Below are 23,709 nucleotides of genomic sequence, written 5' to 3'. Positions count from 1 at the left end.
AATAGTTTCAATTTTCACTTCCTTTCTTAAATTGTTATATAATGGTGTTGGTCACTGTTACACAGCTGTTTGTGTTCCACCCCAGGGCTAGTTGCATTTTAGTTGAGAGTTTAGTTGTCCTTGCCTACTTCACAGTGGTCTCTGGAGATTTACTGTACTACTTACTATGTATAACACACTTTGAGCTCCTTGGATTGAAGGTGCTATATGTGTTGGTAATTTGTCTTGCGCCACACAGTTGTGCCAGATAGCAGCAGCTGTCCTCATATGAGGAGTGTTTTCCTACCACTGTCCAGCATAGTCATGAACGAGCCTGATCTGTGATGATCTCACAGAGACTCTCTTCATTTCTCTGTTGATTTGCCAGTTTAATTTATTTGCATGTTCACTGCTTCATAATATACAAGAATATTAGTTAGCTATAACCTTACCTAAATGCTTGGTTCTGAGCTCTACCACACCAGTGTGAATTGTGAGTCACTTCCAAATCACATTGGTGTAAAACCAGTGTAAATGAGATCAGGAACTGGCCCTTAGAGGGCCTAAAGTTAAGATTTCATTGAGATTTATACTTAAAGCTGGGCTAAAATTCTGGAATTTCACAGTAAATGATTGAATTTGGCAAAGTGACTCTTCAAAGGATAATTGAATGTCCCATGTAAGTTTTTCAAAGAAAAATATTTACTAAGTTTTGCATTGGAAATAGTGAAGACTTCTCCCTTTTGGGAATATTTCCACTTTCCTCTGGCTATACAACTACAGAAGCCACAGACTTCATACGCACGTGCTCACACATTAACAGCATCTCAAACGCAGTCCACTTTTTCAATTTCAAATACAACATGCAGAGCTCTTTGTGTCATTCAGAAGATCCTAACTGAGCTCGGATGGACCAGCTGTTTCTGTTCTCTGATGCTGCAGGGGGCAGCTGTCTCTGGAGCAGAGTTGCAGATTGGGGGTCTCTCACGAGGTGGACTCCAGCTTTCCTCCTCTCTGTTCATTTCCATTCGACTCCAGCCCCTGCTGGTAACCAGGGCTAATGGAGAAGGCATGCAGAAGGGGATTGGAGTCCAAGTTGTCAGCAATTCACAGCTCGGCTATGGAGGCAGCTGCTCCCTCTGACCAGTCTCCTCTGTTCATTAGATGGGGGTCTCAGTCTGATACAGTGCCCTCAGGAACCCTGTTGGACTGGGACTCAGCTTCCAGGCTTAAAAAGTGTTAGAGAGGGACCTATGTGGTGAGATCATGTCAAGGGGAGATTCAGTTAACATGTGAAATGAGTAGGGTGGGGGAAGTACAGAGCTCGGAGTGAAGTTGGGAAACAGGTCTAGAGAGAAGGGCAAAGCTGGAAGATCCTGGGCCACCTCCATTGCTTCAGAGCCTGGGTCCCTGGCTCCAGTGGGCAGCCAAGCGCCATAACCTCCCATAACCATTGCAGAGAGATGGTTCATTTTTATGCTGGTTTGTTGTGATCCATGAAAATGAACTATCATAAAATTGCACTCTAAACATTATAAAGGGCATCTCCCAGCCATCTTTGGCAATCTGATCCCATAGGTCACTTTTGTACTGATGTATGGCAGACCTGTGTACTGTGTGATCTCTGAAAGTCCTCCTCTATGCTTCCAATCAAATCACATGATAATATAATCACAAAACATGGTCAAATGGGGTAGAAGGAAGGAGCTGAGACCAAGAAAGGGAGCTGATGAGAGGAGTGTAGATGTGGTGTCGAATGACTGATTTGCTCATCCCCTGGCTTTTCATAGTGTGCACTGGTAAGCCATGCAGTCTGGCTGCCTTAGCACTAAGAGGACCGGTTCTGAAGAGCTCTCATCTGAAGGAGCTATGCAGAGGAAGGTCTCTGGGGTTCCTTGGGTCTGGTTCTGCTCTCACTCTGCTCTAAGTCTGCAGAAACTTCACTGAAATCACTGGTTCAGTCAGGCCTGTAGTACCTACAGCCTGTGTGGAGGAGGAAGGGCTCCTATGACTCTGCCAAATTTCAAGCAGTGGAGCCAGATCCTTGGGTGGTATAAATTTGTGTTGCTGCTGATGTCAGTGTTGCTATGCTGACATACAATCTCCGTAATTGGCCCACCAACTAGCCCCACCCCCAAACACATGCAGTGAGCTAAGGATCCACTCCACCTCTTGCGGGGATTTCACCCCCTGTGCTCTTTCTGTTGTCATGTTTGAGTCAGTTTCTTCTCTTCCAGCGTCTGCTCCTTGTGTTTTCCTTTTGTTCTGTTTTTCCCTTCCTTCAGCTCAGGGCACTTCCTTTCCATGGTCCTTGCCTTCCCCTGCCTCAGCTGACACTAGCACTGCCTGTTCCTTGCTTTTCTCCTCCTCAGGGGATCACCGCAAGATCATTATGGTTTTTCCACTTCACTGCTCCCCTGCGCATTCCCACCCTTCTTGGGATTGGGCAGTTCCGACATCCTTTCCTTTTCCTTCTTAAAAGGACAGGCTCCAGCAGCCGTAGTCATCTTTGTTCACCCCCCACCTCCCACCCCTGGGTTTCCTTCCAAAGAAGCTCTCAGCGACACCAGTCTAAATCGAAAGTAACGCCAGTGGCTTGCTGTTCTGGAATTATGCTGGTGTTGTAACTGACAGCAGGATCTAACCTGCGCTTTCTTTAAGGAATTCGGACAATTCTCTACTAGACCTACCAGTACTGGGTCTGGATCCTGCTTTTGGTTACACCAGTGTAAAATCAGAATCATTCTCTTGATGACAGTGGAGTCAGGCAGGATTCACGTGGGGGTAGCTAAGAGCAGAATTTGGTCCCTTATGATCTCACTTCAATCGAGTGCTAATAAAAGCTATGTCATAGACCATCCTCTCAGGATATGATTGTGCAGTTACGCAACTCTGACTATCCCATCTGCTGCACTAAAGGTAAAGCATCCTGCTGAGCAAGACTTGTTGTTCTGATATCAAACGGCATTGGCATGGAAAGCCTTCTGCGATGCTTCATACCCCGATTCTGCATCCCTCACTCAGATGAGAAGGAAGCATTTGATTGCGGTGGGACTAATCACATGATAAGGGCAGTAAGAGCAAGTATTTACAGCTCCTTCCATTATCCTCCTTGTAGCTTTTACAGTGGGAACGTATACAGCTAAAATAGAGCTATTTACATGGTGCCAAATTCATTCTCAGTCTGACTGCACTAGAGGTACAGCAGGGAGAAGCTTAGCCCTTGGCGCGGTTTATGAGGAATAATTTTGATCACACACAACATTACAGAAGAATTAAAAAGCAACTAATCAGCACGTGCAACAGTTGTACTTGTAGCTCTGCCTATTTAATTCTGGTTTGATGGTATCAAGAGCTTTTCCTCATCCTCCCAGGAGGTAAGGAAGAGCAATGAGTGGTAAACATTTAGAGCAGCCCGTTCTGTATGGAGTGGGCACTTTCTGGCAAGTTGCTTTTTCATTCATGCTTATCCAAGATCATTTTAGTCCCAATACACTTCGGATCCCAGGCGTCTTCTGACGGTTGTGTTCAGCTTCTCTAACATAGACTTTGAAGGTGCAACCAAATGAAAAGAAGACCTCATTTCCCTGACTGGAACTTCCAGTTTCTTCATTTCTTTTCAGTGTAACAGCCTCTGTTTTTCTAGCCTGAGGTTGGCTGCATTGTACTGTACAGGTTTCCCCCTGTTTTGCTGCGACTGTTTTGCTCATTCACCGTTACCATTCCTTCAGGATGGAAACTAATAAAAGATTACAGCTGAATGCTCTTCCTCACATAGCATATGAGTTTGCTTTGTACTTACAATCAGGATTGGGGATTTCAGCTCCTGGTTGGAGCTGAGGAGCAGCTGTGCATGGCTTTCTTGGAAACGATTCACACACCAGACTAGATTCCCAACACATGCCTTAGCGCTCACCCAGAGGAGCTGACATAGTCTTGTGGTTGAGGTAGACAGTGGCTGAGAGGGTTGGGCACTTCTTACTGACTCAGATCCCTTTGGAGAATATTCACTTTAATTGCCTCAATTAATTTTAGGGAATCAAAGCAAACTCTCCATCTTGAAGGCTGGGCATCCCCATTCCTAGTGATCAGTCGAACACTGAATACTGGCTCTGAGTAAGAATAGCACCAGCAACGAAAGTATTGAGAGAAATAACATGTCTTGTACTGTGATAGGGCATCACCCCTGCCCCCTCCACTGTGCCAGTGTGCCCAGATTCTGCTCCCTGCGTGTCGTCTTTTCACACTCTCTGCCTTCTCCCACACGGCCCCCTCTAGCCCCTTTTCTGCTGTGTCACCTTCAGAGAATTAAGATGACCTGTATGCACCTTGCCTCCTGGGGTTCATAGTGCTGGAACTAGGGGTGCTCCCACACCCGCGATTTGAAGTAGTAATAACAACCTAAATACATTGTTTCTGCCTTCAGCACCCCACTATAAAAATTGTTCCAGCCCCACTGTTGGTGTTCCCCATCTTCTGATCTCTGTCTGTGCTGGGACCATCAGCTCGCTCAGAGCAGGGACTATCCTTCTTGAGTTTTTGAGGAGCACCTAGCCCAGGGTGAGGGTCACTGCAAATAAATAGCAATAATGTCAAAATCTCCATAACTGAAATGTGTCTTCTGTCATTTCTGTAGCACAGATGCTGTTCCTTAACCAGCCCCTAAATAATCGCTCAGAGACGTGTGCCCGAGGCCCAGTCCTGTGATGCTGGTCGGCCTGGAACAGCCATTGACTTTAGGGGGAGCTCCCCCTGCCCTGGACTTGCAGGATTGGTCCCAAAAGGGCAAGTCTGGCTCCAGGTCCCCTGCCCGCCAGCATGCAAATGCAGTGGGAAGAAATGTTTGCATTGGGCAGCAGCAGGGGAGCACCAGTGGGATGAATGAATCCTCCCATCAGGAAGGACTCATGCTCTAATGTTTAAAGCAGGGGAGGGCCTGGGGCCCTGGTTCCTGTTCTCAGTTCTGTCACTGGCTTACTGGGTGACCTTGGGCCAGTCACAGAAGTCCATATTGCAATTCATTGTGAATCAGGATTTGGATGGTCAGTTTGAGACTTCTCAGACCTGGTTTCGAGAGGCAATGAGCACCCACAGCTCAGTGTGCAGTCGACAGCAGCCATGGGCACACCGAACCTTTGAGAAATCGGGCTGTTGGTCAAACCGTCAGACACTCAAGATTAAGGGGCACACTTGAAAACATAGGGCTTAAATGCTCTGGGCCTGATTCTCTTCCCCTGTTCTGTCCTCTTTGCCATGCTCAGGCCCTAACTAGGTTTCCCTTGCCATGGGGAAGCTCTTGGATGGTGTGATTTGCTCCTACTCTGGCTACTTACGGTTCTAGTGCAGGAGGTAAGGCAGAGTGCACCCCTAGCCGTTGTAAATTGGTGTAACCCCCAGGCTGTTCTAATTCAGGCTGGGGCTAAGAGGATTAGGGTGCTGTAACTGGGTCATGAATGGGTGCCACTCTCCACTAAGCATATCACACCCTTCCTTCTCTGTGTCTGTGTCATGCTGCATGTGTATGCCTACAGCTCCCAGCACAATGGGGACTTAGTCCTGGTGGGGGGGCTTCTACATGTGATCAGTCCTAACCAAACATGGCTAAAAATACTTCCTGTCTCAGTGAGGCCTGGTGGGAGGCCTAGGGCTGACTAGCCCTGCTCAGTTTGCCCTACCCCACCACACCTGGGCAGGGTGTGGAAGTTAGAAGGAAGAAAGTGTGACAGAGGGAGGATGACAGTAGGGGTGTGGACTGACTGTTCCTTCCTGAGAGCTAGAGCCCTCTGTAGAGGGGAGGGCACGGAGTCTCTCTGCTGGAAGCCCTGAGGAAGAACAGGCATGGATATTAAATCTCTTTTTGGCAGGGGCCTGGGGAAGAAACCTGAATAAACCTAGGGCCGAGGCCAGTAAGAGGGCCAGGGTTTGCTTGGAGCTAAGGGGGAGTGAAGAAGACTGTTTACAGATCCTAAGAGCGGGCTGCAGAGGACATCCAGCGTCAATAGCAGAAGGTGCATGGCGGGCCCTGATACAGGAGAGAAGAAATTTTTACAGGCCTCAGAATAAGGCCTGTGAACACTGGTACCCTGGAAGGGTGGGACTCAGTGTTTCTAAGCTGGAGGCTAAGTAACTTAAGGGACCCTGAGCAAGGTGGCGGGGCAGAGGCTTGTGTGGAAGGGGCAGGGCCTTTGAATCCCCAGGCCCTTTAAATTGCCACCGGAGCCCCAGGGCTTCTGGCCTCCTCCACTACCCCTGAGCTTCGGTGGTGGTTTAAAGGGCTTAGGGCTCCAACCACTGCCAGGAGCCTAGGACCCTTTTAAGTTGGCCTGGGGAAGCTGCCTCCTGCTGGTATGGTTAGCTGTGTACCACCAGCTCTTGCCAGTATGCCATACTGGAGTAGGTAGGCTTACTTTCACCTCTGGCTGGAGGGCTCAATGGAAGAGAGTGGCAGCTGGGTGCAGTTGTGGAAGACCAAGGGGAAACTTGTATAGCTATTGGAATAATAGAATATCAAGGTTGGAAGAGATCTCAGGAGTTCATCTAGTCCAACCCCTGCTCAAAGCAGGACCAAGCCCCAGACAGATTTTTGCCCTACATCCCAAAATGGCCCCCTCAAGGATTGAACTCACAACCCTGGCTTTAGCAGGCCAACTGAGGCAAAGCTGCAGAAGTGCTCCACTGGGCTGCGAGGTGGTGCTCTGAGACACTGAATTTTGTAGCACTGCCCTTCTTCGCAGGGATGTTGTGAAATAAAGTGCTTTGAGAGCCTCATCTGGGTTCTTTCATAGAAGGAATCAAAGAACCAACCCTAAAGAGGGACCACTCCTAGAAAAAAAGCAGTTCTTGTATAGTGCAAATTATTCCTGCAATGCATTGTGCACATGTATGGCATAGACTGAAATATTTTCAAAATGGAACAGGCTCAGGTTCTAAACTCTGTCTTATATCAGATGATAGATAAGGCATTTCAGTAAAGACAGCAAATGTGAGCAACACCAATCTTATGAATATGCAATGGAGGAATTTCTTTGTTGGTACCTGAGGTGATTTTAAGCATGTTCCCTCTGTCTGAGAGAATTGAACCTTTCAAACTCAATCAGCTTTAAAATTCCGCCATCCCTTACAACCAAAACAGTCCTGCCCTTTCTCCTGCTGATCGAGAGATAGCTGTTGGCTGCACTAAAAAATCAGTGTGTTTCATGCTATAGTTATTCCATGATGTATATGATACAGATTAAATATCTTTTGAGTGTTCCTGCTTGCGTGGGGAAATCACTAGATGCAATTTAGTGCTATGGTGTTGAATGCAGATATTTTTTCCCACAGAGAATCTTGTTCAATCTTGATGCCATCAGACAAGTCTCTAATTGGGAAGATGCCACAGATAAGCTTGCAGCTCTGATAGCTATAGCCCATGTGAAATATCTCAGCACTGGCCCTAATTCAAAAATCCACCACCACGAGCACTTATTGGTTCCCCTGTGGACAGAAAAAAGCCAGGATTGAATGAGCAATGAGACTGAACTCCACTTCGCACCTCCAGGAGGTACCTCCAGGATCAGGGATGAGGAACATTGGCTTGGGGCTGGGTGGGGGCAAGTCAAGGGAAACCTGCACTCCTGCTTCTCATGTTGCACCTGGCCTGGGGATCCTGTCTGCCTAGTAATCGTTTTTATGAAGGCAGGGTTTTCTGCTACAGAAAGCAATTCAAGAGCAATAGCAATGACAGCAAGGGCAGTAATAGAGAGAGAACATAACCTCAGGGTTAAGTGAATTAGTGGAAGCATGTGAAAGATTAAACAATAGCCAAACTCTCCTGTGAACAAATGGAGCTTTGTCCAGTAACGTACCCATGAAAAGACATATAGCTCTTAAGCCACAAGATTTTTTGTTGCCTTTGTGTTTTTCCTTAACAAATCAAAGCACCAGAGGGTTCAAATAGAGACTGTAGATGGACAAGTGAAACCTTTGAATGTCAGTCTTGCTGCTTTATAAACATATTGTGTCCTCTTTCTGCATTCCAGGGCTCTGGCAGACATCCTAAGGCAGCAGGGACCAATCCCAATAGCACACTGTGAAAGAGAGACTATCTCGGCCATAGATACCCCTCCCAAAGAAAACACGCCTGTCCGAACATCCTCCAAAAACCACTACACCCCTGTGCGCACCTCTAAAAGCAACCCAGGTAAGTGTCACTATTCCACTTGGTTCCTATCCAGCCCATTGCTCCAATGCCATGTTGAATATGAGCAGAAAAGAAACAATAAAGTACATTACACTGTTCCACTTACTGGCAACAGCATCAAACGTGCTGTGTAAAAACTATCTCTAAGAGGCAATCAGATCAGAACTATATCGCAAGAAGCAGTTGTGATGGTTCTGTAAGTCACCCAGTTGCATTTGCTAAATTAGTTTGTCATGCTATGCAGGTATTTTAGAAATGTCAGAATCAGCAGCAAGTACATGAGAGGTTTGCCGAGAATTTACAATTGTCCCCTGGTCCGCAACCCAACACACAGAGAAATATTGCCCAGGCTCCATGAATACTGCAGCTGGAAAGGAAGGAATCGACGCAAGCTAGGATACTTTAGCCAGTCAGAGAAAAGCCGCATGTGGAAAGTGTGGCTGTGATGCAGATCTTCATATTAGGAAGGAGCATACAGGCACATGACTGAGATCCCAGGGGAGTGGGGGTAGTGTTGCCTAGAGGGTAGAGCACTGGACTAGCACTCCAGAGATCTGGGTTCTGTGCTGGGACTGCAAGTGTGTTTGAGCAAGTCGCTTCCACTTCCCCATCAGTAGAGTGCTCTGGGGTCACAGGATAAAAAGCACTGTGTAAAAGTGAGGGATTGGTAAGTCATTTCATTACCTGCAGATAATCACAATGAAGATATTTTAAATATCGTCATGGCTGCTAATCACCTGTTGTGAAGTGAGATGTGGAGGATTCTCTATCACTTAAAGCCTTTAAATTGAGTTTGGATGTCTTCCCACAAGATACACTCTCATTCAATCAGGAGTTGTTAAGTTTGATGTGGGAGTTACTGGGTGACATTCTCTGGCCTGTTATACAGGAGATCAGATCAGATGATCATAATGGTTCCTTCTGGGACCTTCACATGGAAGCCAATAGGAGCCAAGGGTGCTCAGTAATGTGCAAGATTGGGCCCATACTGCTGTTGATTGTATTAAGTGTTGCTTTCAATGATCTAAGGACTTTCTTTTAATCTACCTTGATGCTCCTTGTGCTATGTGAAGAAGACCACTAGGAAAGCTGGATTGGAGTTGCATCACTGTCATAAAAAGACCATACAGTCTTCACATGGTATTCGCATACAGTACAACCCTAACTAATTGAAACTTGTGGATACAATGTTGCCCCACTGGTGATAATACTGGTAAGGGCTTCATCAGTGAACCCTGGGTGGCCCAGACTTGAATATAGCCCAGAGTAAGGCAGGCCCAGAGTGTAACCCCATTGCATTTGACTGACATTTGGGAAGACAGCCACTTGGAGAATAAATTCACTTTACTCTTTATTCCTTTGGCTTCAAAGGCACCTGCCAAAAATCTGTACTTCTGCAGTTGTCACTTTTTTAAACAGAAATATTTGCAAGAACTTCACAGGCATCCCGCATTGCTGTTTCCATTTTGTTGCCAGTTTCTCACTTTTGTATTTTCCCTATATGTACTGTTGAGTTGTTGGTGGTGGTGGTTGTTGTTGTTGTTGCTGCTTATTTTATATATGGGAAGAAGATTTCTGGTAGTAGAGGACTCTTTAAACCAGCAGATCCAGTGCCTAGAAGTTGAACTTGACAAATTCAAATAAGGTTCAAAATTTTAAGGATTATTAACCATTGGCACAATTTGCCAAAGCATGTGGTGGATTCCCCATTATATGAATTATTTAAATAAAGATTGAGATGTCTTTCTAGAAGATACACTCTAGTTCAACCAAAATTTGAAGGCTATATACAGGAATCACTGGGTGAAATTCTATGGCCTATGTTATGCAGGAAGCCAGATCAGATTATCATAATTGTCCCTTCTGGCGGTAGCATCCATGAATCAATTATTAGGTTTCCATGGCTGTGTTGTGGTGACTGTTAGAGAGATGCCATTCACAACAATGTCATGATCCTGAGAAGAATGGATCAGTTGACCATGAGTTCTAGAGTTCCCACTCATTGCTAAGAACAAAGGGCCCGAGAGGTCCCAGAAGAAAGGACTTTTTTTCTCTTCCCTATTTAATTGATCAGAGACCAAAGAATCCTGCAGAGCTAGCCAGTGAAATCTTACCTGTGAAATAAACCAAGTAATAACGAGTCAAGGTAGAGAATGGGACTGCGCAGTCAATTGTCTATAGGAGGCAGGGTGTGCTTGAGTCACCAGGCTCTGGCACTTAAAGAGCTTTGTAACTCTGTTGGGGTGATACAACCACAAGAATTAAAGAGGACATGGTGCTCTGGTTTTGTCCAGAGGGTCTTCAGTTGGCTTGAGCTTCTTTTGGGCTAGGCAGGGTGGTCTATTGCCTTCCTTTCAGGCTAGTGAACTAAATGTATTGTTCCCAGAAGGAGTATAATTTGGCCAGGAACTTGTTTGGTAGGAAGTGCCAGGCCAACAAAGAATCAGAAAGAGAAACAAGGGACTCCAGTCTGCATATAGTGCTAGGTCTAATGTGATTCTTGCAGGAGAAGTGGGGCAGGGAGGGAACCAGGGAACAGAAATTGGTGCAAAGGAAGGGAAGAGGGTGACTGTTCATTCAGATTCTGTTTTGTTTTAGCAAAAACCACTAGAAAAGAGCTTGCTGAGAAAATCTCCAGCTACACAGATGGGGCTGAAAGAGGCCTTGACAATGGTGGGATGGAATATGGAGAATGCCCACAACCTCTCAAGGAAGTGGTGGAACTGACAGTAAAGAAATGCTGTTCAGATAAAGCTTGCTGAGGATATAGTTGCAATGGCTGATGGGAACTATTGCCATCTCTATGTTGGGCAAGCCACTGAGAGCAAACAGAAGCCACATGGTACCTACCATGCCAATGGGGAAGGTGAGGGCCTTGGATCTAAGGAGGTGGCACCAGGTTTCCAATTGAAGGGTTCCCCTCCCACCTTTGGTTTCTTTTTTCTTTGGGACTTTGAGGTACACTGGGCCCAAGCCTGTTGTAATCCTTGGAGAAAAGGTGGCCCAGGGAGAAAAAAAAACATGTCCTTTTCATAAGGAAGGAAGCCTTTCATTCTCAACTAAACCTCACTGTGCAGCATTGCTTCTGCCATACTCTCTAGGAACGGTGAACATGGGCTATCTTGCCAGAGCCAGGATTTATTTTCCCTTCTGAATTCTTGACAGGCCTGAGGCCATGAGTGTGTAAAGGACATCTCTGTGGCCTAGCAATTGGGGAGCGGCAAAAGAGCTGACAATGTTGCTAGTTTGTTGCAGATTGGATTGGCAGAGAAGTGGCTCATGCCCTTCCCCTGCAGCTGTGGTTTCTGTTTCGCATGCTGTAACCCACCATTGCCATTTTGGTGATGTTAGGAGCTGTGCTGCCAAGAGGTGAAAGCTGGGCCTGAGATTGGTCGGGCAGGAACACACCTCTCCAGCTGTGCACCATCTAATCAGTATGAGCTACAGCTCTCACTGCAGCCAGAAATGTTCCTCCCTTCCTCCCACTCAGACCTCTTCTTCTTTCACTGTGTGCTGTTGTACACAACAGGTAACACCTGATGAATCTGAGGTACAGAACATCTATCTAATCCGCCATTCCTAATGCATCCATCACTGTGGCACCTGGAGACATGTTAGACAGACAATCCTGTGTAATTGTCTTCTCCTTTCTCCTCAGCCATGGTCTTTGCTTGTTGCCTGTATTCTGACACCTGTTTAACAGTCAGTGGTATGCATTTGGGCTTTCATAGCTAAGAATCATGGACGTGAATAAGGAAGAATGAGTGAACAGCGGGAAATCTGCTGGGCCACCAGCAGGACCAGCGCTAGGGGTTTGAGCGCCCTAGGTGCACGGCAATTTCGCCGTCCCGCGCGCTGGTCTCGCGGCTCCGGTGGAGCTGCTGCAGTGGTGCCTGCGGAGGGTCTGGTGCTCCGTGGCTCCAGTGGAGCTGCCGCAGTGGTGCCTGTGGGCGGTCTACCAGAGCCGCGCGAGCAGCCGACCGTCTGCAGGCGCGACTGCGGCAGCTCCACCAGAGCCGCGGACCAGCGGACCCTCTGAAGGCACCACTGCGGCAGCTCCGCCGGAGCCACCTGCCGCCTCCTCCGGCAAAACGGCGCCCACCAATTATTCTGGTGCCCTAGGTGATTGCCTAGGCTGCCTAAATGGTAGCGCTGGCCCTGGCCACCAGGTGTTTGAAGTACATAGTGTATGAGCAGCAACATGATGAGAGCATCTCCAGGCTCCATAGGAGATGCCCTACATTGTTTCGTGCTAGACACTAATGATAAGTTAGAAGCAATATCAGAGAAGTGGGTAGAGGAAGAGACTATGGAAGCTCCTGTGACAATAGTGTTGATGCTCAGGAGAACTAATGGAGAAAATGAGGCCCAGATTCTCAACTCACCTTCACCAGCGAAGACACCGCAGGGGGCAGGATGGAGAGAATTGGTTGGCTTGGCAGGTTACCTTCCCAAACAGTGAGTGACTGAACCACAGGCTAGGCTAGAACTGCCAAGGTACTGCCAGGCAGGAGCTTTCTGAACAGAGCTTCTCCTGAGGAGAGGACCAGCACAGGCCTCCCATGGGTGGGAGAGGGTTTCACTGCAGTCGGATGCTCGCTTCCAAAACCAAACCCACACAACCACCCCCAAAATAAAATTCCAAAAAGTGCCTTGGGCCAGAGCTGCAGCTGGTGTAAATCAGTGTAGCTCCTGCAAGGTCAGGGGCCCTGATCCGCAGCCGGTGTAAATCAACATAGCTCCTGTAAGATCAGGGGGCCAGATGCTCAGCTGGTGTAAATGAGTATAGCTCCTGAGATCAGTGACCTGTGCCAATTTGCACAGTCTTTTCTCTGTGGGCCATATCCTGGCCCCTTCTGAGGCTTCTTTATACACCAGCATTCCCCACTGACTGCAGTGCTGTAAGGGAGTGGAGACTCAGGCCGCCTGGAGTTACATTTGTGTACTATTCATATAAGAGGACAATTCGTATGTGCTACGGGGGCCCTCTCTGCCTGCTTTACACTGCTGCAGCCCTGGGAGTTCCCCCTGTGTAGGGAGAATGCCCAGGGAGGTTCCACGCTGACTGCTAGCACGTGGGGACACGGCCTGGGTGTAACTGTTTCAAGAGACCAAACAGGCCTCTTACTGGCCTCACGATCAGGCAGGCATGAAAGTGAGGCAAAGTCACCTTTGTCTCCCAGCGCCCAGGCCTGTACTGGATGGAGCTTGGCGGGAGAAGAGAATGTGGCCCAGGGAGTCAGAGCTTTACATCCTGTGGGCTCCAATTGAAGATACCAATTGTTCTCACAAAACAAACCCAGTGAACGTGGTTTGAACCCAGCCCCAGCATACAAGTCAGGAGCTCAACCTCTGGAACAGGAGGTGCTCGTTCATCTAGCCAGAGACCATTTTGTAGTATTAAAAATCTCCTGTGCCAGCCTCCACATTAGGCCTTTTGGCACCTGCATGTCTGAAGAGCAACGTATTGATGGGATTACCACTCTGAATGCAGCAAACAACACAGGTCAAAGCTCTGATTAGCCTGGTATACTGGGAAAGGCTTTAGTAATCCATCTGAATCAGGCTATTCCAGAGACGCACACATTCAAAGTGCTGTTTCCAGTAGCTCCTTCCACCTAAGGGCATATTCTGAGCTTGCTCTGCATGCAAAGGAGTGCTGGAGACACGCTCCAGCCTTCCAGAAATTGTAACTAACGTGTCTAGCCAAACCCAGGCAGAGCAGCACAGGACGTTTGCCATTGCAATCATTCCACAGATGAGGCAATAATTGCCATTGAATTCTAGCTGCTTGTGGGATGGCAGGCCGGAGTGCACACTGACTGTATAGAAAGGGGTAATGGTGAGCAGGGCAGAGAACCCCTCAAAGTCTGAATGCTTCTTTGGAGGTTCTCCGATCTCATCCAAACTTTGGAGATTGTCTTCTTCCATCATCCCTCTCCCGCTTTCCTCTGCTCTGTCTCCCAACTCTCCAGCTGGGTCCCTGCCTCTGATTTCCTTCCCTAGCTTGTACAATCAACCAGGGCCGGCTTTAGGAAGTGCAGGGCCCAATTCAAACAGTTTCGACAGAGCCCTGGCAGGGATGACTAAAAAAAACCAAACCACATGTAAAAAAGCACGTGGGGCTTGTACTCACCGAACGGTGCTCCGAGTCTTCAGCGGCACTTCGGCAGCGGGTCCTTCACTTGCTTCAGGTCTTTGGGGGCACTGAAGGACTCACCGCCGAAGTGCCGCCGAAGAGCCGCCGAAGACCCAGAGCAAGCGAAAGACCCGCCGTTGAAGTGCCACTGAAGACCCGGAGCACCACCAGGTGAGTAAAAATTAAAAAGGCGCCTCTAGCCAGGGAAGGGATATTCACTGGGCACGGGGCCCTCTTAGATGCAGGGCCCGATTTGGGGGAATTGGTGGAATAGGCCTAAAGCCGGCCCTGCAATCAACTCTCTGGCTTCTCCCCACAATCTGGAGCTAGTAATGCACCCTGTGACTTTGTTCTAATGAAGTTTTCAAGGATCAATCCAGAAATGTGCATCTGAGACGTGGGGCTGATTCTCTGCTGCTTTGCGGTTTGTGTCATCAGTGTGTTCAAGGTGGGTAGAAAACAATACACAGTCCAAGTGCTAGCACTTTACAGCGACTTTACTTAATGTAAGTGATGACTCGAGAATCAGGCCTGTGGTATGGAAAACCCCCAGGGAGCTCCAGTAACACAACATTTCTTATCACTTCACTTTATTAGTGTCTCAATTTTCGTTCATTTGAAATGGAAAGAAATAAACCCAGTCTGCCTTGACACCTGGGGGATCTGAACAAGGCTGATTCTGTTCAAAGCCACTCCACGCTGCTTTACATTCCTCCAATCACAGCTCTCTTGCTCCAAGCCCCAAGTGTCCCTTGCGGCCTGCTCCCCAGCCCTCCTCAGGAAAGCCCCAAATTCCCACTGAAGAGCTTCCACAGCTTTGGCAGATTCTCTGGCCAGGATCTGGTTTGCATTTCAGCCTCTTTGTATTTCCTGAGCAGCAAAGAGCAGAAAGCAGCCAGGTCCACCCAGTTGAGAGTTGCACTGGGTGGGAATCACTGGCCTATATATCAAAGGTTCTTATTCTCTCCGAAGTTCCAATCTCGTGCCATAACCACTAGGCCATCATTGTTTTCCATTCAGATTGCCTGGTGGGGTGACATTAAGTATCAACTATGGAGATCGGTTCTGTGCTGTAGATACTGGACTCAGACCACAAACTCGTTGCACACCGGACCACCAAATATCCGATGACAATGCTCCTCCTCTTTTATCATCAGCATAAACCTGCCTACTATTCATCACTAAAGCTGTAGCAGCACAGGAAGGCAAGGTCTCTTCCCAAGGAGAGTGCCATCAAAACAGACAATACACAGCTAGGGATGGACCAGAAAGGTGCATGAATGAATAACTAGATTATCTTGCATCACTGGAATTCCATTATTTCAGTTGGACTTTTAAAAAAGACTTAACTTATTTCATTTCTCTTTACTTTTCCCTTTCCTAACCTCAGGCTTCTGCTCTTGGGGCTAGCCTGCTCTGCACTTAAAAGCTTTGCAAGCATAGCTGTGTCAGTTAGGAGTGTGGAAATATCCAGGGCCCTTAACCCAGCATAGCTGTGCCAGCAAATCTGTAGTGTAGGTGCAGTTGTACAGGAAAAAAAAGTCATTTTCCTGGTATAGGTTATTTCATTCAGGGAACTGGTATAAGCTGTACCAGTAAACACTCATGTTTATGCTACTCATGTCTTTTACAGTACTCATGTCTACACTAGTGTGGTTTGCCAGTATAGGTCTGCTTGTACAAATAAACCCCTTCTAGTGTAGACAAGGCCTGAGACTTGGGCCTTTGCCACTGTCATCAAAATCTCAGAGCTTTTGGTGTTATCATAGGGGTATTTGCGGAAATGGCCATGGCTGTAGGTGCTAAAACCATGAAAACAATAGGGAAGAACAGCTGGTCAACAGTTTTCATTCAAAACTTTTTTATTTTTTGCCAGAAACAAACTTTTTTTTTCTGATTGCACACTTCCATGATAACCTTATGTTTTATTCCAAAAAAATTCTTGGTTTTCATTGGAATGGAGCATTTCAAAATTTTAAAATTTGGGGGTTTTACCGCTTTTCTCTCCTCACCTCCCTTTATTCCTTGTTACCAGAGAATGCAATATAATCAGTGATGTTGAGAGGTTTGGTTGGGTTTTGGGATTTGGTTGTTTTTTCACTTCCCATTTTTCCTTTTCCCACTTTGGAACTTTTCAAAACTTCTTCAACTTGGAAAGGTGACAGAACAGCAAAAGGAAAGATGGAACTCTGTAAGTGCTGCCATGTCATTTTTCCAGAGCTGGAGAAGCCTGGAAAGTCACAGAGCAGCAGCGTTTGGGTTGCATTTTCCCTTTGCTACTCTGTAATAGAAAAAAAGAGGGAGGGGGAATAAAATCCTGGCTATTACTCATTTTGTTGCACTCAGTGGCAAAAAGTGAGGCAGGAAAAAGAAAAGTGGGGAAAAAGCCTAAAATTCACAATTTTAAAAACTTAACATTTTTTGGAAAAAAAAAATCACAAATCTGTATTTGACCTCAAGCCCCTGAGATGACCCACCAGGTGGCAAAGCTCCCTGCTAAGGTTGTGTTCTTCAGTGACACTATGTAAGAAGGCATGACAAATGACCATAGATTCTCAAAGTTACCTGTCAGGCAATGAGAGTGCTCTGGCACAGCCCGGTGTCTGGGTTGCAAGGTGGAACCTCACCCAGGGGTGAGGCAAGCATTTCATAAATTAAAATGGATAATATGTGAAAGAATCCAAAACTGTTTGACTGCTCCAGAAAAGTGGCTCTTCTGTAGTAATAAGTGTGGCTCTGAATACACTAATGAGCCATGGACCTAGTGTAAAGGATGAAGCTAAGGGATGAATGATCATGCCACTGGTGAAGAGACTGTGAAGGAATTTAGCATTCCCTCCACAGAGGGCAGTCCTCAAGCCACAAGGCCAGGCTCTGCAGCTCTTATCAGGAGCAAGGATAGCTAGAAATGATGGGTTACTAGGCAACAATATCTGTTTGAAAAAGAGAGACTAATAAAAGTAGTGAGAGGGTGAGTGGCTGAAGAATATAGATTTACTTTGAAACAGAGCATCACAGTGAGGCCTGACTTGCTCCAGACAACAGAACAAACCATGAGAAGAACTTGGGAAATGAATTGAACCAGGCATTCCTGGCAGCAGGAGCCCGTATAGGGGAGAGGTGGTTGTGGTGGAAAGGTGCACGTGACAACCTGGTGGGTGCTCAGTTTTATGTGAGTGTTCCAGGAGCACTGCAATGGAGGGATGTGTGTGTCTCACACATTTTGTTCCTCCACAGACCTGGGTCGCGTTGCTTCTTGCCCACTGCACAAGGGCATCTGGCCTTATGCCACAGGAGGCACATATGTGTGTGCCCTCCTGTCTGAACCAGGCCAGGAGTAAGAGAAAATGGGCACGTTGGAGGGATGAGCAGAAGGAAGAAAACTCACCAAACTCCCAGTAAGTGTGTGGGGTGAGGAGGGAGCACAGAGCTCCATCTTCCTGCACAGTCAGAGGGATCACCCTAAGAATCTGGGTACTTATCCCAACAATTTTGATCTCTGCATCTCCAGATCTGGGCTGGGAGTCTCTGCGGCTTCCTGTGTTTCCCAGTGCCATGGGAAGTGTTTTCTCCTCATGTTTCACTACATCTGCTACTTGTTGGGACCAGGAAACAGCGATGGGACGGGGAGTGGATTAGTTACCTGCACGAGATTTGAACCCAAAAAAGATTTGAGCAAAAGGTCAGATTGTCTGTCTCTCCTGCATGAAGCAGCAGGGCTCTGTCCCATCTCCTAGCCCATCCCCCCAGATCGATGGGCAGAAGGCACAAGTAAGACACTATAGTGTGGGGTGGCCCAGCTCTAACCTAGAGGATCTCTTAGAGACACCATTGGATGAAGTGTGGTAGGAACAAAGGCTGGAGTTCAGTACCCCTGGGTGTGAGAGGCAAAGACAGAGCAATGAAGGAAGGAATTCCCTCCCCCAGGAAATGCTGGGGTCCTCTGTTAAAATTAGCAGCAGGTCCGCCCAGCACTCAATGCCTTGGAAGGTGCAGTCAGCCTGAGACAGCCTGTTATCCCAACATTCAAGGAACTAGTGGGCAGTAGATCACCCCAAGGTGCAGTGAGGGTAGGGGTAGTAGGTCACCTGCCGCTCAAAGACTTTAGGGGCAGAAGGGTCACCCTTGGACTCAGAGGCTGGTGGATAGGTAGGTCACCCTAAGCTTGGGAAACTGATGTGAAAGGGAGGTCACCCCGGGACTGGGAGGGCTGGCAGGCAGAGGGAGATCACCCCGGGACTGGGGGGCTAATGGGCAGGGTTAGGGCACCCTGGGACCGAGCAGGCTTGTGAGGAGGGGGTCCATTCTGCCCAGTTCTCCCCAGCCACATGGCCAATATGTGTCATGCCTTGGGGCCCCACCGCCCTCTCTGATAATCATGTCAAAAGAAAGCCATCCCTTCTCCATGGGAGAGGCAGAGCAACTAGTTCTTCCTGCTGTTACTGAGGCCTGGTCCACGCTGTGGAGTTAGGTTGACCTAATTCTGTAAGCATCATTCTACACTAACATGTTGCTCCCGCTAATGTAAGTTGCCCAGTACACTGACCTAATAACTCCACCTCTGTGAGAAGTGTAGTGCTTAAGTTGCATAGTTAGGTCGACACAGTGTCCATGTAGACTCTCTGAGCTGTCAGCCCTGGCAGTAGGGCTCCAGTCTGTCAGTGCCTGGTGAGGATGTGCATCACCGACAGAAGGAGTGTAGTGTGGACATGAAAAATCTATTCAATTACTGCATGGGCTCTATGTTGAGGTAACTTAAGTTGACTTAATTTTGCTGTGCAGACTTGCCCAGAGTGCTTGGTGTTCTGGGCCTGTGATTCTTCACACCAGAGCAGCACACACCATCTCTACAGCATCACTTGTGCTAGAGCTTTGCCCTCTTTCTCTGTATGCGCATTGTCCACACAAAGACAGCCAATGTCGCCAACTCTCTGATTTTATTGCAGCTCACACAATATTTGGAGGGTTTTGTCAAGCTCCTGGAATCTGGTGATTGTGAGAGAATCTCAGCTTTCATATAATAAAAAAGAGGAAGTTTTTAGCCCTCAAGCTTGTGAAAAAAGACTTAAAACTTGACCTGAGTACACCCTAATGGGTCAAGCACCAGAAAGCAAATGGAAACACTGTCTAGTATTTAGAAACTCTCATGATTTTGAAGCCAGTCTCATGGTTTTTAGCATCCTGGCTCCTGACATGTGACTGTGGTGCTGCAGTCATTTCCTCACAGCTATTAGCTTTCCAGAATTCCCCTCTCCTGTCATGGCAAAGGCCCACTCTTGGCAGGAGCTGTTCAGCAATTGGTTGTGAGCAGTTGGATGCAAGCTGGTTTGGTCAGTCCCATGATGTGTTCCCATCCCTTCCCTGGAAATGCACAGTTCCCACATGCGGGAGTCACGATCCCCAGCTAGCAGTTCCCTCTCTACGAATAACACCAGGCCCTAGCTTCACCCAGCTGGGTCCGAGAATATCCCTGCTAAACAATGCCTTGCCTGTGTGTCTGCAGAAGGGTCGCACAGCCAGGTGCCAGCATGGCTGGCCAATTCAATGACCATTTAACTGGGTGGCCTTGGGCCTGTCTGTTACTACAGTGCAGGGCGGGTCTGCATAAAGCCCTGGGGTTCGGGGCCGGGCAGGGTGGATCTGTGTTAAGCTCTGGGGGTGGGGGCAGGGAGCACTTGGTCCATGTAAAGCCCTGGGAGTGCGGGCAGGACAGAGTGAATCTGTGTTAAGCCCTGGGGGTGGGGAAAGGGCAGAATGCTTCTTTCAGTTCAATCGAATCAACATTTTCTAACAGAACACACTTCTCTTAGACACTTCTAACCAGCTTTAGTGAATCGTGCAGCAAGGAGGTAAGGGAAAGTGGGGATAAGATCAAATGGAGAGATAAATGTCCACCACGGGGAAGCAGTCACCTCCTGGGGCAAGTGCTCAGCTCCTATTTAGAGCCCCTGACCTGAGTGGCTGGATTTTCCACAATGGCCAGCACCCAGCGCCTTCCTCTGGAAATAGTGAATCCTCTGCCCCTGAGAACAGTGGAGAGCCCTGGAAATCTGGGCCAAACAGGAAACAGGTAGGCTCTGGAGAAAAGGAGATCTAGGAATGAGGGTGCATCATGGGAGATATGGTCAGACCAGGAAGTCCAGCCTATAGACGAGAATAAGAGCCTGAGACACCCAAACTACAACTCCCATGAGGCACTGGAGCAGCATTTCAAAATCAAAATACTTCCGTTTTCAATTTTTCACCAAAAAGTTAAGATTTTCCAAGGAAACATCCCATTTGCCAACCAACTCCAGTTCTTCCTGACACTTTGTTGTGTGGCATTGAACAAGAATGCTTTTCAGTGCTGGGTGAATTTTTCCCTATCTACCTTGCAAAGGTTCCGCGAGTTTAATCATTGATTGTTAGAGCAAGTTGAGGTCTTTAAGTGAAAGGCAAATCCCCAGGTTTTCTTCCATTAATCAGAGCAATTTACAGAAAACAACACTTCAAAAGGTTATTAAAGACAGTTTGTAACCTCTATTTACTACAGTTAAATTGGCCTTTGAAAAATAAAAGGCAAACTGCTTCTGATACTATGAAAAAATAAATCTTACTAAGAATCCTCTGTGTGGTGATTTGTCCCCCATTCCGTGACTGCTAGTCCCATCACACGCCATACTGTCTCAAACAGAATGATGGGGAATTGGCAGCAACATCTCATTCTGGCTGTGTGGATGGATGTTTTCAGCCTTGTCACAAAGTCTGTCATTGCTCTGTCAGCCCCCACCATGAACTGTGCTAGCACCATATCTCTTGGTCTTAAAATGCCTCTGCCGATAGCCATCTCTGTCTAAAATACTCCTGTGGGGGTGTGGGAAAAGGCCTCCATCACTGTCCTCACAGAGTGAGGCCTCCACACTCGGCATGGGAACAATCACATAGAGATGACAAGCAAAATATTATTTCTCAGCCCTGGGACTTTCTACCAGGCATTTCCTCTGCCCCACAGCCCAGCGAACCCACCCACCCTGCAATACCACTTCAGCTTCTGCCCTGTGGCAACCATCTTTCTTTTCTGTCCCTACAGTACCTGCTCCATCTCCCAGCTCCTTGTGGCAAGCTCTCAGGATTGTGCCATTGCCTCTCAGGATACAGACCTGAGTAAATCCCTTCTGCATGGACTGGGTCTAACTTCATTTCCTTCACACTTTTAAAGTTCATTATGAGCAGAGGGCTGATGTTCATTGAAAAGGTGCAGCCTGCCCTGCCTGGAGCTGGCCAGCCCCAACTAATTAGCCTGCCTGCCACATCTCAGAAGAGGTATGGGACTTAATTAGCTACCTACAGAGAGGCTGATGCCTTATAAAAGAGCAGCAGGCAACTGCTACCTGCAAGGTCAGTGAGTGGGATTACAGAGCTCTCCAGGCAGGGAGGCCCTGAATTTTCTGGGGAAAGGCTGCAGGAAGGCCTGATGCCTTGCAGAGGAAGGAGCTGCTGCTAAAATCCAGATACTTTTGTTTAGGGACTTCTAAGTTTTGTCAGGGCTTTGAAGTAAGAGCCTTGAAACTATTGTGCATGTGCTCCTTTTGGAACGCTTCAGTAAATGGAAATACATTGCAGTTAAAGTGAGTTCGGCTTCTTGATTGAGCTGTTAAAGTGACCTCATTGTTGAATCATTGAAGGGAAAACTGAGGCAGGCCACAGCAGAGCCACAGTTACAAGGGGGTGCCTGGGAATTGGGGGTGCCCCTTTCACAATCATATGGGCATTACTGCTGGGAGGGAAAACTGGTTACAGGGTGATCAATATACAAGAGTATGAATATGATGGCCTGACAGGGTGTCCTTGCATCCATTTGCTGTGAGTGTGTTCTCAGGTGAATTTATCCATCCCATCCCAGGTGAGTCAATCTGTGGGGCTGGGCATCAAGGCACCTTGGAGGCTTTCAAGTTTCCAATTTTGCTGTGTTTTCTACTTCAGAAGCTATAACAAATTACTTCACCTAAGAGCTGCCTACTATCAAAGCCACACAGTGTGTGCAAATAGAACACGTTCTATCCATTCTTATGTATACAGTCCCAGAAGAAGCATTTCCCTTCCTGGATTGGCACATAAGGAAGCTTTGACGGTTGTGGGTGGCTTCTTAGATGTAGGGTTGATTGGCTCTGATGAGCCTCAAGTGGAACAGAGACTCTGAGAGTTCTGTCTTTTCCTTCTTTGCTGTTTTTATCACTAGGTCCTTGTGGTATTATTGAGAGTAGTCCTAGGAGACGATGAATTAATGATACTATGGGACTCCACTCACCTAATGTAGTTATATCTGTGCTTATCTATCACAGAGCTCTGATAGATAAGAGAGGCTTGTGAATAATGGTTGCTATTCTCCTGATTTAGAGACAGGGGAATAGCTGGTGGTGGAAGGTAAATTGTCAGGGGCTGCAGTTAGCCCTTGGCTGATGGGTTTGAGCATTACTATACAGGCTATGGACTACATCAGAGCAATGTGGGAAGTGACTTCTTGTGTGTCAGAGGCTCTGCCCTCAAAAGCTTACATCAAGGGGCTGTCCCAGCGCATCAGCTGGCTTAGCCTTTGTCCTTTCGGGGCCTAGTAGCCTTTCAGCTTTGGTGTGGAACAGCGTTGTCAACATCCTATGACCCTCCCTTGGCAATCAGGAAATCGTAATGACTCGCCTATCGATCCATTGCATAATGTTCTACTTAGCTCCTTTCTCCTGGTGCGGGTGGCCATGGGGCATCTCTAAGGTGGCAAGATTCCTCTGAGGGCAACTAACAAAGAGACAGATGCTTGGAGAGAGTTTGCAATCGCTCCTCCTTATGAATGAAGAAAGCAGTTTAGTTCTCAGCTCCAGCATAGTGCTTGGATCCCACGGTGGGGGAAGAGAGAGCGTGGGACTGCCAGTTCTAATATTACAAATACATATCACATTGCGAGGGTGGATTTCAGACTCTGTGAATGCTGTGCAGCTCTCTGTTCCCCTATCTGAGCACTGGAGGGCATGGCATCTGCTGCAGTTTCTTATCTCCCACTCCTCCCTTCAGCGGTGAATGATTTCTGTTGTATGGCCTCATCCCTGCTTCCCTTGTGAATAGAACTGTTCAGGGAGATTGGGCTGTCTCCACTCAAACCTGGGAGAGAGCCTTTTCCCTGGAAAGGCAGGGCAGGCTAGCCCAGTGCATTGCTGCTGGGCTTGAGGCATGTCCTAAACGGCCCTTCCTGCTTTGTAAGAGACGCTCTTCCTCAAACACATTCCTAGTATTTGTCTGCTGGGGTCACTTGGGCTTTGAGACTGAGGAGAAAATGATCCTCTGCAGTGTCACACCTCCCCCCACAGAGTCACACCTCCTGTTCCCTGGCAATGTTACTTCCACTAAACGCTCCTGCTCACAGCTTTGCCTCTTCTCCAGC

At 47.6% G+C, this 23,709-nt stretch overlaps 1 protein-coding gene across 1 annotated transcript in view; it reads left to right on the top strand.

Moving 5' to 3' along the window:
- SHISA6 (shisa family member 6) overlaps positions 1 to 23,709 on the top strand; it is a 406,826-nt gene that overhangs the window by 8,643 nt on the left and 374,474 nt on the right. Inside the window, exon 3 of the mRNA XM_030534874.1 lies at positions 8,001 to 8,161. Coding sequence (XP_030390734.1) covers positions 8,001 to 8,161 — 161 coding nt within the window. The remainder of the gene's footprint in view (positions 1 to 8,000; positions 8,162 to 23,709) is intronic.

This window comes from Gopherus evgoodei, chromosome 15 (genome assembly GCF_007399415.2).
Source record: "Gopherus evgoodei ecotype Sinaloan lineage chromosome 15, rGopEvg1_v1.p, whole genome shotgun sequence".
Taxonomy (NCBI): domain Eukaryota; kingdom Metazoa; phylum Chordata; order Testudines; family Testudinidae; genus Gopherus; species Gopherus evgoodei.
The sequence above is the reverse complement of the archived record's forward strand: the minus strand, read 5'-3'. Positions and strand labels throughout refer to the sequence as shown.